The 15,308-nt window shown below is 42.3% G+C and overlaps 1 protein-coding gene across 16 annotated transcripts in view; it reads right to left on the bottom strand.

Annotated features, from left to right (window-relative positions):
• CACNA1D (calcium voltage-gated channel subunit alpha1 D) overlaps positions 1-15,308 on the bottom strand; it is a 291,185-nt gene that overhangs the window by 94,470 nt on the left and 181,407 nt on the right. For all 16 annotated transcript variants that reach the window (XM_075183238.1, XM_075183237.1, XM_075183227.1 and 13 more), the window contains 3 exons: positions 6,651-6,771; positions 6,267-6,381; positions 2,277-2,346 (listed from right to left, as the gene is read on the bottom strand). In XM_075183238.1, the coding sequence (XP_075039339.1) occupies positions 2,277-2,346; positions 6,267-6,381; positions 6,651-6,771 (306 nt within the window). The remainder of the gene's footprint in view (positions 1-2,276; positions 2,347-6,266; positions 6,382-6,650; positions 6,772-15,308) is intronic.

Genomic DNA, 15,308 nt, shown 5'->3' with positions numbered 1-15,308 from the left:
GGGGCATTATGGTGGTCACACTCCTTGACTCTGATGCACCCTGTGTACACAGTGCCAGGTATTAGGGGGCATTATGGTGGTCACACTCCTGCTCTGATGCACCTTGTGTATACGGTGCCAGGTATTAGGGGGCATTATGGTGGTCACACTCTATGCTCTGATGCACCTTGTGTACACAGTGCCAGGTATTAGGGGGCATTATGGTGGTTACACTCCTGCTCTGATGCACCTTGTATACACAGTGCCAGGTATTAGGGGGCATTATGGTGGTCACACTCTATGCTCTGATGCATCTTGTGTATATGGTGCCAGGTATTAGGGGGCATTATGGTGGTCACACTCTATGCTCTGATGCACCTTGTGTATACAGTGCCAGGTATTAGGGGGCATTATGGTGGTCACACTCCTTGCTCTGATGCACCTTGTGTATACGATGCCAGGTATTAGGGGGCATTATGGTGGTCACACTCCTTGCTCTGCTGCACCTTGTGTATACGATGCCAGGTATTAGGGGGCATTATGGTGGTCACACTCCTTGCTCTGATGCATCTTGTGTACACAGTGCCAGGTATTAGGGGGCATTATGGTGGTCACACTCTATGCTCTGATGCACCTTCTGTACACAGTGCCAGGTATTAGGGGGCATTATGGTAGTCACACTCCTTATTCTGATGCACCTTGTGTATATGGTGCCAGGTATTAGGGGGCATTATGGTGGTCACATTCTATGCTCTGATGCACCTTGTGTATACAGTGCCAGGTATTAGGGGGCATTATGGTGGTCACACTCCTTATTCTGATGCACCTTGTGTATATGGTGCCAGGTATTAGGGGGCATTATGGTGGTCACACTCCTTATTCTGATGCACCTTGTGTATATGGTGCCAGGTATTAGGGGCATTATGGTGGTCACACTCCTTGCTCTGATGCACCTTGTGTACACAGTGCCAGGTATTAGGGGGCATTATGGTGGTCACACTCCTTGCTCTGATGCACCTCGTGTACACAGTGCCAGGTATTAGGGGGCATTATGGTGGTCACACTCCTGCTCTGATGCACCTTGTGTATACGGTGCCAGGTATTAGGGGGCATTATGGTGGTCACACTCCTTGCTCTGATGCACCTTGTGTACACAGTGCCAGGTATTAGGGGGCATTATGGTGGTCACACTCTATGCTCTGATGCACCTTCTGTACACAGTGCCAGGTATTAGGGGGCATTATGGTGGTCACACTCTATGCTCTGATGTATCTTGTGTATATGGTGCCAGGTATTAGGGGGCATTATGGTGGTCACACTCCTTGCTCTGATGCACCTTGTGTATACGGTGCCAGGTATTAGGGGGCATTATGGTGGTCACACTCCTTGCTCTGATGCACCTTGTGTACACAGTGCCAGGTATTAGGGGGCATTATGGTGGTCACACTCTATGCTCTGATGCACCTTCTGTACACAGTGCCAGGTATTAGGGGGCATTATGGTGGTCACACTCTATGCTCTGATGTATCTTGTGTATATGGTGCCAGGTATTAGGGGGCATTATGGTGGTCACACTCTATGCTGTGATGCACCTTGTGTATACGGTGGCAGGTATTAGGGGGCATTATGGTGGTCACACTCTATGCTCTGATGCACCTTGTGTATACAGTGCCAGGTATTAGGGGGCATTATGATTGTCACACTCCTTGCTCTGATGCACCTTGTGTATACGGTGCCAGGTATTAGGGGGCATTATGGTGGTCACACTCCTTGCTCTGATGCACCTTGTGTATACGGTGCCAGGTATTAGGGGGCATTATGGTGGTCACACTCCTGCTCTGATGCACCTTGTGTATACGGTGCCAGGTATTAGGGGGCATTATTGTGGTCACACTCCTGCTCTGATACACCTTGTGTATACTGTGCCAGGTATTAGGGGGCATTATGGTGGTCACACTCCTGCTTTGATGCACCTTGTGTATACGGTGCCAGGTATTAGGGGGCATTATGGTGGTCACACTCCTTGCTCTGATGCACCTTGTGTATACAGTGCCAGGTATTAGGGGGCATTATGGTGGTCACACTGCTGCTCTCATGCACCTTGCATGTTTATTTACATATCTGGGCTTTGGCACCTCAACCATGGACTTTTAAACAACATCCTAGCCTGAATAGGTTTTTGCAAAGTTGAAGTGTTACAAACGTCCATCATGTGGTGCAATGTGACCATGTAAATACAGTGATATGGAAGTGGGCATCTCTGCTTAAATTAGGTCATTTGTGCCCAAGCTGGTTACCTTAGATTCAATCTCTTTTTTCCGATCTTTTTCTCCTTTCTCTCCATCCTTGTTCTCCAGACTTTCTTTCCTAAATATGTAAAGTAGTTTTATTTCATTAAAGGACAAAATATGGCAAAGCATGACTTAAATAATAATGCTTATGAGCTGCTAATTTATATGTCAAAAACATAAAAAGAAAAGTTAATAAAATTATACATGTACAGCCATTGGCTGTATCTGGAGTCCACACATTCCGTTACACTGCTTGAAAATCCAGAAACACAGTCAGCTAACATTTGCTGACAGACACAAAGGTTCAGAAAGTTGCTGTTGTATATGATCCACAATCATATATTCAATATTTATAATATATGAAATGTTCTCTTTCACTGTTGTTACTGAGATGTGCCACACAGGCGTTGGGTACGGTCTGTCGATGGTGAACCTGTCGACGGTCAGACTCTCGACACCAAACCGTGCGGATCAGCCTAGGGCTGGTTGTAATCATGGCAGGGTGACCCCACGCTGAGGGTTCCCCTGCTACAGTGTCACCAGCTCAAGCTGGCAAAGGCTCGTGCTGGTATTAGTAAAATCGGAGAGACCCAACGCTTTTTGTCCCACCGATTTTGCTGGTACCAGTATACGCTGGCAAGGCTAGGGTTAATCTATTGGGGGGTGCTGGTACATCTTTGCTCATACACAAATGGGGCATCTTTACCTCTAAATTCAGCCCCATATATATTTATTATACATCTGCATCCACATATAATACACAAATGTAAATTTGTGCTAATATTATTACTTATTAGATGATACTGTAAAACAATAAAAAATGAATGACGATGACAAGTGACAATGATGACTGACCAAGTCACATGTCAGTGTAAGGTCTCAGGTGCCATTTGAATTGGAAAATTGGCAAGTGACAATGATGCGCGAGTGTCACTGACAACTGACAATGATGAGTGAGTGTCACTGACAACTGACAATGATGAGTGAGTGTCACTGACAACTGACAATGATGCGCGAGTGTCACTGACAACTGACAATGATGAGTGAGTGTCACTGACAACTGACAATGATGAGTGAGTGTCACTGACAACTGACAATGATGAGTGAGTGTCACTGACAACTGACAATGATGTGCGAGTGTCACTGACAACTGACAATGATGAGTGAGTGTCACTGACAAGTGACAATAATGAGTGGGTGTCACTGATAAGTGACAATGATGAGTGACAAATTCAGCTATCAGTGATAAGTGTCCGTCATTAGTATTACAACTAATCACTCTGATGTTTGACTAACATGTCTGATGATGTAAAATACAAGGGACTCAGCTCCCTACTCATTGTGCCATTGGGGAGCCCTGCTCCTTTCACTATCTCAGTCAATGGTTTCCACCGCCTGTATAATGTATTCCAGGTGGTGGGGCCAGCCATTGCTGCTTTAAAAGCGCCGTTTTTACTGTGTCCATTCTTAGTCACGTCATTTGTGACTACATATTTATTTCAGTCGTATTTTTCATTTCGAGGCGATTGAAGATGTTGGATCCAGTGCATGTCTGTTATATGGTAAGTACATATGTTCAGGTTGTCTGTGTTATGGGAATCGCTATTGTTTTGCAGTTATAAAGATTGTCGGCATTTAAAGTGCCGTTTATTTGAGTACCACCAGGTTTCCTGCTTGCCTCCATTCCCCTTCCCATACCATGACACAATCCCATCACACATGAGTGGACAGCTCACTGCCTCCCACATAGTCAGCACTGTGAGTATTCCAATGATTTCAATGGCTACGGATTGCCCTATACCTGCCCACTTCACAGCTAGGGACAATCAAATACTCTTAAAAAATGAATAATATTAAAAAACAAGTGTATGGGCTACAAAACACAAATAAGGATGAATACAGAAAGTGCAAGGGGAAGGACAGAGCTCTCTGATCTGGAAAATGCACAATCAAGGCATACATGCCTGCAGGATTTAGAGGCACGTGCTTACACTTCATTTCTTTGACAGTGTTACAGTTTTCAATGATAAAAATAGCTAGTGCTAGAAATGTCACTGCTTGAGTATGTTAGCACTTACTGCATTAAGGATAATTATAATAATCATGTAATAAGACACAGGGGGAGCTATTTACTCTTGAGTAACACTAACAATCCGCGACAAGGAACAGGTATTATGCATGGTCCCTGATATTCCTAAACTGAGGCTGGAAGTTAATTACCATTATTCCTGCCTATGGAACAGGGGGAAATGAAGAAGCAGGGTAGCTGATTTACACGCTGCTTGTAAGCTGGGTAATTCCTATCAAGCGATGCGGTGTACAGCCCCGCTGAGTCTCTGAAGAGATTACCTGAGGCTCAGGATGATAACATGCTCCGTATAAGGTCACAGCTGAGGGGAGCATTAGCTGTATGCTAAAGGGTTTGTTTTTATTAAATAAAGTTTTCTGATCAAATTTATATACAATGTTAATATTTGAATTGAAATCTGCAAAACTTTATTTATAGAGCAGTGATGGGTGACAGGTGCTTTCACCTGTGGCCCTCAGCTCCTTCCTGCTTTAAAGTCAGATTTCTTGGTTATAGCTTGTAACACTTGTTAATTTTATAACAAAATGCCTGCTGATATGTTATTACAGATAGGTGTCTATTTATTTGATTAAATGTAGTTTTAATTTATCACTGAAAGTAAGGGTAATGTGGGCCCTTGTGAAGGTTAGAGGGACCATGCGGCCCCTGAAGTGTATCATGTTGTCTATTGATGTTAGAGGGGAAGAAGAAAGGTATATTGAATGAATTGCCTGGTGTTAGAGAAGGCAGTGTACAGCCCGATAATTCCATTGTTGCATTTCTAAGCCCATATTGACCACATGGCATACAGGGCAGTTCTTCATCACAGGAGCAGTGCAGCTCCCACACTGATTGGGAACAAGGAAGCTGAAGTGTAATAATCTGCATTTAAGCGACTTGGGGGAGTATTGTGACTAGTGTCAAACTTATGATAAGCTTGTGCATGTTTTCAGGTTTGCCTGGATTCAGAGTGTGTCGTGATTGGGTGTCTGTTGCTAGGGAGCAAGGGTGCCATCTCTTCAGACACGTTCTATGTCCAGGACACCAGATTCTCCTGCAACTTTCCAACTTGCTTTAGTGTATTGATAAGATATGAATCTACAGGCTTCCAATGTAAAATGCAATATATGATTACATTAAGAATAACTTCTATGGTAGAAACGGCTGCTATTCTCATCAATCCATCCTCTTGCAAATTTCTAATTATTTTATTAACTTGCTCAGATATCACCTTGTCAGACAAATGGCCAAAGACGTAGATCCAAACCTGATCGGTGGGGTGGAGCATTTTTGGATCGGGAATGCTGGAAAATCCCTACAACCGCAATTGTTATCTGTATGGCCATCGGCCACCTTCCCTAATTGGGACTCACGTGATCCTGTTATTTGGCCAATAACCCAACAACAAGATCTGATGACTAAATCCATCTATTTGACACAGATCCAGCTGTTCACTGAACATGCCAAATTTCTGAATCTAGCCCTGTAGGGGCAGTTATGTCTCATCACCCATGTAGGTGATACCAAGGGCAAGTTCTTAAATGTAACAAAGTAGCTGCTAAAGTAGCCGAGATATTATTGGCAATTAAATCAGTTCCGAGATCTGTGAATAGTTTGTAGGATGCATGTTGTATGTCCTAGTAGTGTTTCTTTTGGCATCTGCTAGTTTATTTTCTGTAAACATTATGGTTATATAAACCACGCTAAACTAAACAGCATCTGTAGTATAAATATTACAATGTAACTTTTAATCCAACACTGGGATATTATGTAGTAAATATATTACTGCATTTGTTTTACTCTGTTGTTATACACGGAGGCCCAAATTACTGCCATAGCTTAATACATCTTAATGCAAGACAACAACAGAATAATCCCAATTTAATGTATATTACAAATCTCAAAGAAACGCTTGCTGGTTACTGTACCTTGCACTCTTCTTCTTCTCTTTCTCCTCAGCAGCTTCTTTCTGAGCAGTGTTCAAACTCTCCGCATCGGCCAGATTGTCCACAGCGATGGCCAAGAAGACGTTTAGTAGAATATCTGTTATGTGCAGGTTTAGGAAGGCAATCTTCCCATGTACAGTTTGGCTTTATATGAGTCGTCCGATTTAGACTTATCACATCAGCAATAAGACTGTGTTCTCTTCCGCCCCCTACAGGCTTTTTAATCAATATGCCAAAACCAATAATTTTATAAATACTACAAAACATAAAATAAAGACCTGAAGTACAGATTTTCCACTAGGAAACTATTTGTTAATGTAGACGTGTGTCAAACCTACTGTGAAGCTTTCGTAGATGGAAGGATACAGTTACCACAGATAAAGAGTATGATGAAGTAAACACATACGATCATCCCTGAAGATGACGGCCCTCCGTACGCCATGATCCCGTCGTACATCACAGCGTTCCAGTCCTCTCCCGTTAGTATCTAAAAAGAAAACAATTCCATCATATTGTAATGCTTCATCAAGCAAACTAGGTCTAAATATTCTCTAATGGATTGATAATTACGTACAATATTTTATTTAGACCTGTCCATAAGAGAAGAATTCTATGAACCAATACAACTGTAGGCAACAAGTGGAAAGTTAGCACGGAATTCATTTGGTTCCATTTCCAATAAATGATGTGGGGATTCTTTTGACAATATTATTAGTCAAAGAGGATTACATGTATAACTGGGCTGAGCCTGTGTCATGCTCTAAAAGACCCAGCTGGAAAAGCATTGGCATACAATGCAATGAGAATGATGTGTCCATGCTTTGGTTTGGACAAAACAGTGAATATCTGAATCTGTAGCTAATTTGTGTTTGGCCAAACTGCACAGATCTAGGGCCTGATTCATTAAGGATCTTAACTTGAGAAACTTCTTATTTCAGTCTCCTGGACAAAACCATCTTACAATGCAAGGGGTGCAAATTAGTATTTTGTTTTGCACATAAGTTAAATACTGACTGTTTTTTCATGTAGCACACAAATACTTGATAGCTTATATGTCACTGAAATTTAAAGTTGATATTTGTGTGCTACATGAAAAACAGTCAGTATTTAACTTATGTGCAAAACAAAATACTAATTTACACCCCTTGCATTGTAACATGGTTTTGTCCAGGAGACTGAAATAAGAAGTTTCTCAAGTTAAGATCCTTAATGAATCAGGCCCCTAGTGATTTGGCACTCAGGACGAACAATTGGTTCAAAGGAAAACTATGAAATAGAGCAGTGTTGGCTAACCTGTGACACTCCAGGTGTTGTGAACCTACAAGCCCCAGCATGCTTTGCCAATATATAGCAGCTTATTGCTGGAATGGTATGCTGGGACTTGTAGTTTCACAACACCTGGAGTGTCACAGGTTAGCCAACACTGTCACTTTAAACACATTCATGCTCCAGAACAAACACACCAGGGAACCATAAGGAGCCCGGAACCAGCTGCAGATGCTGCTATATAGACACTGGAGAGATAAGTATGTTACACAACAACTGTCTGTAGGTGACATTCTGTCCCCACACTTGTAGGTAAAAGCACTGACTTATAGTCTTACTATGTAAATGGTGTTCTCAGAAGTGACTGCTCCTACAGTGGAGATGCTTATTTATTTAAGTATATAATATTATAACATCACTGACAAATGTCTGCATCAAGTCACTAGTGTGTTTAATCACAGTACAAATCTTTAACATGAATCCAGTGTCATGGGGTTATTTATCACATAAAATTGCTTACATCATGTCATTGCAGTATGCATTTCAAAAGGAGCAAAATAAGAGTACCTCCATGTTCGAGAGATGTGTACCTGGTAATGCCAGATACAGATTTTTTTTTGCCATTTTGCCACTAGTCAATGTTCTATCTGAGTCTATAGGTGTTAGTTCTCCCACAGCTTGGTGGATTTGTGTATTAAAAATGGACCCAATAATATGATAGAAGTGCTCACAGTTCCGCCAAGGTGGGGAAAACTCGTACATTTAGAAAAGTAAATCACCTCTTGACCACATTTTTATTTTATGTTGAGGGATTAATACGGCAGCTCCCATTCATGTTAATTCAATTATGCAGATAAATTAGATTCTATATACAAAATAACTTATGCTCATATATTTTACCGAACACTTAAAGAACATTTAGAAAAACACAATGTGAACATGTGAAGTGATTAAGAACTACAGCTCAGCACTGATGTGAGGAGCACTGTATCTATATACCATAAATAACAGGGTGAAGATCATGTTCACCTAAAAGGATATTATAGATCATAATCGCCAAGGAAAGGTCAGGTGACTGGTGCAGGAGGGGGCGTGGCGACCATGCCCCCTGCTATGAAATACAGAAATTCATGGCATTAACCCCGCCTCCACCAAGACCTGCTAGGATGCCTGTTCTTCCGGGAGTCTGGGAGGATTCCCCAAAATTATGGAACCTCCCGGAAATTCCGACAAAGTAGGCAAGTATGTTGTAGATAAAGCTTTTCCATAGAAAACCAACATATTTATCTTTAACTGCTAGGTTCCTTCAACTAGGCTGAAATTATAAATTGCAGATTATTTTTTAGTCACTACTTACGCATAACACTGGATCTTCTAAATTGTTAAAATTACATGGCTCCCAACATTCAGAATCCCGAATCCGGAAAAGCGGGACAAAATAAACCCCACCCAAATCTCAAAACACACCCACTTTCAAACTAAGCCCTGTCCCTATTGTGGGCCGCCAAAGTAGAGACATTTGGGAGGTGTGATATTATAATGTGTTACAGCTAGCGACTATTGACATCTAGAACTGGTGAACAGAGGTCTTCGCCTATAGCAGCCGCCTTTCTGTAAAATTAGTTGCGCTCAGAGACACTTGGATGCCCCCAAGTCTTAATTCTAGAGTAGAAGAAGTTTATATGCTATATCGCAGGTGTGTAACGGATAAAGCTGGATCTTAGTGCTAATCACGATTGACACTGGCCTACCAGAGGCGCGGAATCTAACGGACTCCCCTGTGTTCACCAAGAACCGCCGGAAGGCGGGATGGGCTTAGCTGCCGGGAGCCCGCAGGTCGCGGTCCTCTAGTCTGTCTCAAGATGTAGCACTAGCGGATGAGATGAGCAGGTAGGAACACATAGTCAGACAACCGGGACTGGTACACTATCGGGAGGCACAGTACAGAATCAGCAGGCAGTCTCGGCGTGAGGGAATTCCTATGTTCGGTACATAGACAGGAGGCAGCGGTACAAGCAGAAGACAGAAGCAACATCAAACAAGCCGGGTCAGGAGCACAAGATAACTAAAGTGGATAGTCACCAAGCCCAGTTGGTACACAAATGCAGAGGAATCAGAATGGTCGAACAGGCAGAACTGATACACGGAAGTCAGATCAGGAACAGCGAAGTCACAGAGATCCACAAGGAATCAGGAGCCAGGAAGCATACAAGTTGATCTGACACTGACACTCTCCGAGTGTCAGAGTGAGGATTAAGTAACCAGTAGTTCAAATTCCCCTCCCCGAGCTTAGCGATCATGTGACCGCTGATACCCAGAAGTGACACTTCCGATAGCAAAGAGCTGGCAGCGCTAGAGCGAGGACAGGTAAGTTTATGACAAGATGGAAGGTAGGAAGCGGTAGCCAAGAACAGAAGTGATTGGTCAGGAACAGTCCAGGGTCAGGAGTCCATAGCAACTAGGAGAAATCAGGGATAGGCCAAAGGGTCAGGGCCTGCAGCGAGCAAGGATATCCAGTAACAAAGTCAGAGGTCAGGGTAAACAGAGTTCTAGCAGGGTCCAGCAACAAGCCAAGGGTCACAACAGGAATCAGAATCAAAGTGACAGAGCATCCACAGCACTTGGAGCAGGTCAGCTAGTGGGTCTCACAAACGCTATAACCGGCAGGGAGGCTAAGCCCTCCTTAAATACATACAGCCACCAATCAAACGTTAGGGCAACAGCCCAATCTAATCAGCCACAGGAGGCTTTAATATATGTGGGCCCAATGCGCACGTGCCGGGCTGTCAGATTTGCCGGGTCGCAGCGGTTCACTAGAGAGCCGGGATACGCTTCTGAGAAACTAGCGAGCTGCCGCCGTGGTGGCTCGTAACATAATGTTACAAAATTGCTATGTTTTTATGAGAAAGATTTATTTATAATATATATTACCAATTGCTGCTTTAATATTGGTTGCTGATAATGCTTCTGCCTTACAGTACAATTTCGCCACCAGCAACTACAATAATTCTGCTATCTTATGTATCACTTGTTCCCAACACCTTCATTGTAAGCTCATAGGGGCAGGGGAATCTTTACCTTTTGCATCTGGTCACTCTATGTTTTTTATTTGTATTATGATCCCCTCAATGTACAGCGCTGCTAAATATGTTGGCACTTTATAAATAACGCATATTGAATACTAATAAAAGAGCCCATCCAATATGTGAAGTCAGGAGCAGGAGCACTGACAGAAGGGAAGCACAGCAGGACAACGCACCGCAACCACACTTCAGTACTAACTATAGCAACAGGGTCAACATATGCTTAACATCAATAAAGACAAACAGTATATAATGGAAATCTATTGTATTACTTGTGTACGTATAGTATAATTATCCCTTTAAAGCTCCTATGTTCTGTGAAATGAGATTGATTTCAAACCACGGTATTGCCGACTAGAAACATTTAGCAGAAACTAATTAGAACCAAGCTTTGTTTCATGCATCAGACGCCTGCACCAACACAACAACGGCTCACAATGAAAGTGAGACAATCAAGTGTTGTTTCACTAAAAATAAACCCAGCAGTAGTACTGTGGTTATAAAAAGACAGCTATTTGGTATTCATGTTCATTCAAAGGCACAAAATTATTTTAAAAATACACAAGGCAAAAAAGGAATCACAAAAGGAAAATGATTTAATCGCTGCATAATTCTTTGGTGTTCTTTTAATAAGAAAAGTCGACCATTGGTACAAAAATAAATTTTTATTGTTGAATTAAACAATTGCTCCATCCATGAATAAACATCCATCTTCTATATGAGGGGTTGGTTTTTTTTAAAAAAAAAGTAAACCTACAATATAAGTTACTTTAAATATGTTATTATTACAATTCAAATATACACTATATTAACAAAAGTATTCAGACTCTTGACCATTACACCAACAGGGACTGTAATGACATTGTATTCAAATAAATATACTTTAATATAGAGTTGGTCCCCCTTTTGCAGCGATAACAGCTTCTACAAGATGTTGGAGTGTTTCTGTGGGAATTTGTGCCCATTCATTCTGTATTTATGAGGTCAGGCACTGGTGTTGGACTAGAAGGCCTGGCTCGCAATCTCCGTTTCAGCTCATCCCAAAGGTGTTTGATGAAGTTGAGATCAGAGGTCTGTGCGGGCCAGTCAAGTTCTTCCACACCGAACTCATCAAACCATGTCTTTGTAGTCCTTGCTTTGTGCACTGGGGCACAATCATGTTGGAATAGAAAAGGGCCTTCCCCAAACTGTTGCCACAAAGTTGGAAGCATAGCATTGTCCAGAATGACTTGGTATGCTGAAGCATTAAGATTGCCCTTCACTGAAGATAAGGGGCCTAGCCCAAACCCTGAAAAATAGCCCCATACTATTATCCCTCCTCCACCAAACTTCACAGTTGGAATAATGCAGTCAGGCAGGTAACATTCTCCCGGCATCCATCAAACCCAGACTCGCCCATCTGACTGCCAAACAGAGAAGCGTGATTCGTCACTCCACAGAACACATTTCCACTGCTCTAGAGTCCAGTGTCTGTGTGCTTTATATCACTCCATCTGACGCTTGGCATTGGTCTTGGTGATGTGACGCTTTCACTTTTTAATAATATCCTTTAGAGTTGACCGTGGAATATCCAGCAGGCATGAAATTTCACGAACCGTCTTATTGCAAAAGTGGCATCTTATCACAGTACCATGCTTGAAGTCACTGAGCTCTTCAGAGCGACCCATTTTGTATCACAAATGTTTGCAAATGGTGACTGTATGGCTAGGTGCTTGATTTTATACACCTCTGGCAACGGGTCTGATTGAAACACCTCAATTCAATAATTAACAGTTGTGGCCAAATACTTTTGTCCATATAGTGTATGAACTCAATAGTGCTGTTATAGCTGGTGAAAATATATGTGGATAACTTCTAGAAACATGTTAGAACTACAGATGTGGAAGATAGTGCCGTTATAGCTGGTGAAGTTTAATTTTTCTTTGCACATAAGAACATTGCTGGAAGTCACTCAAACAGCTCATAGATAAGTGGATGGAAACTTACAAGTGCCCAGGATTCATCTAGACCACATTTACTGTGTGAAATATTATGAAACCCTGTTGTACTGACATTTCTAGCACTCCCTATACACACACAGTCACATTTGCGGAGTATGTGCATACAATGAATACTAATATTTTCTTGAAATAAAAAAAAATTGAATTTCCCAGGGTAAAATACTGCGCTTGTAGGTAACACTGACAACAGGTATATACAATTTTAAGTAACTTAAGTTCTGCTAGGGTATGGGAATTTTTAAATTATTTTAAACAAAAGTTTTTATTGACGTTTGCAAATGATGTAACAAGTACAATTAAAGTATTGCTTCAATCGGTTGAAGGAACGATACTCTGAGCTCATGTATGAAAAAGAATGGAGAGAGTGAGGAGAAAAAAAAGAGGGAAAGGAAAAGAGGCAAGTGAAAGATGTGAAACAAAGGAACAGGGAGGGAAAAGCAGAAAGAAAATGGAAAGGAGAAGAAAAAAGTGAAGGAGATGAAGATGGAAGAAAGGGAAAGGAGAAGGTTGAAGGGTGGGTGTGTCAGAAACCACCAACCATGAGAGCGTTAGATCAGAGATGGGGGGAGGGGGACGGGATGTACAGTGTAGGTGAAGGGGTAGTGGAATTGAAAATAGGACATCCAGGGTTTCCAAACCTTGTTGAAGGATTTAGAGGAGTTGCGTATAATACTGGTCATAAATTCAATTCGATGAACCTGCCAAATCGTGGCGATCACATTGGAGAAAGGGGGAGGAGAGACATGCTTCCAGTTTGAGGCAATTTGGCAGGTGGCAGCAGAGAGGATGTAATGAGCTAGTTTGTTTTGATGTTTAGTGGCTGAAGGGAATCCAAGGGGAAGAAGGAAGAATTTGGGTTTGAAAATAAGAGTAATTTAAATGACTGATTCTATCAGGGACTTGACGTCGTGCCAGAAAGGAGTTGTTTCGGACAAGACCACCAAATATGTAGAAAAGTGCCTGCGCTTGAGCATATACACCAACATCTGTCCGAAGAGTAAGGTAACATCTTATGAAGGCGGGTAGGGATGTAGTACCAGTGAAACAGAAGCTAATAGACATTTTCTTTTATTCGTACACAAATAGAGCTAGAGGCGGCATTGTCCCATATTTCAGACCAGTCCTCGTCATCAAGAGGATTGCCCAGAACCCGCTCCCATGCTATCTCATGAGGATCACGATGAGGAGCAGTAGGAGAGGTCAGTTCAGAGTGAATAGTGGAAATAAGACCAGGCGTTGATGCCCGGAGCAGGCACAATGACTCAACGGTGGTGAGGGGGTTGGAGGTAAGGCAGGGTTTAATGGTAGGGTGGAGATTGCGAATTTGTAGGTATTGATAGAAGCATTGAGTTGGTAAGCCAGTTTTCGCTTGTATGTCAGCAAACTGGGGAAATAAGGCATTATGAGTGATATCATTTAAGAATCGGATCCCTCTACCATTGAAAGTTTTCCAAAACATTAATAAACATCTCATTTCCCTGCTCTAGAGTGGCAAGAGAGCTAGGGTGCGTTTTAACACACTATGTAGAACCAAAAATTCAGGAGGACCGGCCCTGCCCAATCTTAGAATTTATTATCTTGCTTCCCAGCTTACACATTTGGTCTCCTGGTTGGGCGCTACTCAGAACATCACCCTCTGACACTTCTTGGGCGAGCAGACGGACCCTACTTGGAGCTTTGCAGGATTTGTTATCTAAGCACAGACCTAGGGAGGTGGCCCCTATAATATGTCAGGCATCAATGATTTGGGCAATATCACATACTCTTATGGGAAGTGAAGGGCTGGACCCGGACACTCCCTTCTGGTTCAATGCTGGTTTCAGGGAGCTGTTGGGGTTGGAGGGTTTCAGTGCTGTGGTGAGGGGCAGGAATTCACACCATAGGTCAAATATAAATAGACAGTCAATTAGCTACATATGAACAATTGAGAGCGGACTTCCTGTTACCCAACAACATTCTTCCAGTATCTACAGCTGAGACATGCACTGAATGACCAGTTTCCTGAGGGTTTGCTTCAGATGTCAGATTCTCCGGGTTTTTGCCCTAAGATCTGCCTGTTTGGCACTACTCTAGAAGAGAATCTGAGTAACCCACTCTTCAAATATATACTTACCTTGGCCTCCTTACTAAAGATATTATAGCTAGGGGATGGATGTTGGCTGAGCCACTTAGTGTACCTAAATGGATCAATCTAGTTACTGAAGTTTGGAGGCATGAGTGGTTCATGTATGAAAATAGGAAGGCCATGCATAAATACCACAAGGTATAGCATCACTGATATGAATCAAGTTATGTTATCTACCCTCATCGGGATGATAACGTGGGTTTGGGTAGTCACCAGGTGGGTAGTTGGCTCTCAGCCCTGTGTAGCTTCAATAGGTCTGACCTGAAGTGCAATTTCTCGTATAAAACAGGGTTGGAGACAATCTGTTGGATTTATGCTATTGAACTCGTAACTGTATTACTGACTAAAAGAGCTCTGATGGCCTCCTTGGCCTAAAAGTTCACACACTGTATAATGTTTATAGCGACATAGGTATGGACAGAGGTTAGTTAGATAGGATGTTCAGTATGTTACTTGTATGTTGTAACCAAAACATCTCAATAAAAATACTTTATTTAAAAAAGAATCGGATCCCTCCGGTGTGCCAGGAAACAAATGAGGAGGAGAGCAA

Source organism: Mixophyes fleayi, chromosome 8 (genome assembly GCF_038048845.1).
Source record: "Mixophyes fleayi isolate aMixFle1 chromosome 8, aMixFle1.hap1, whole genome shotgun sequence".
In the NCBI taxonomy this organism is placed as follows: Eukaryota; Metazoa; Chordata; class Amphibia; order Anura; family Limnodynastidae; genus Mixophyes; species Mixophyes fleayi.
This window is presented reverse-complemented; position numbering and strand designations above follow the sequence as displayed.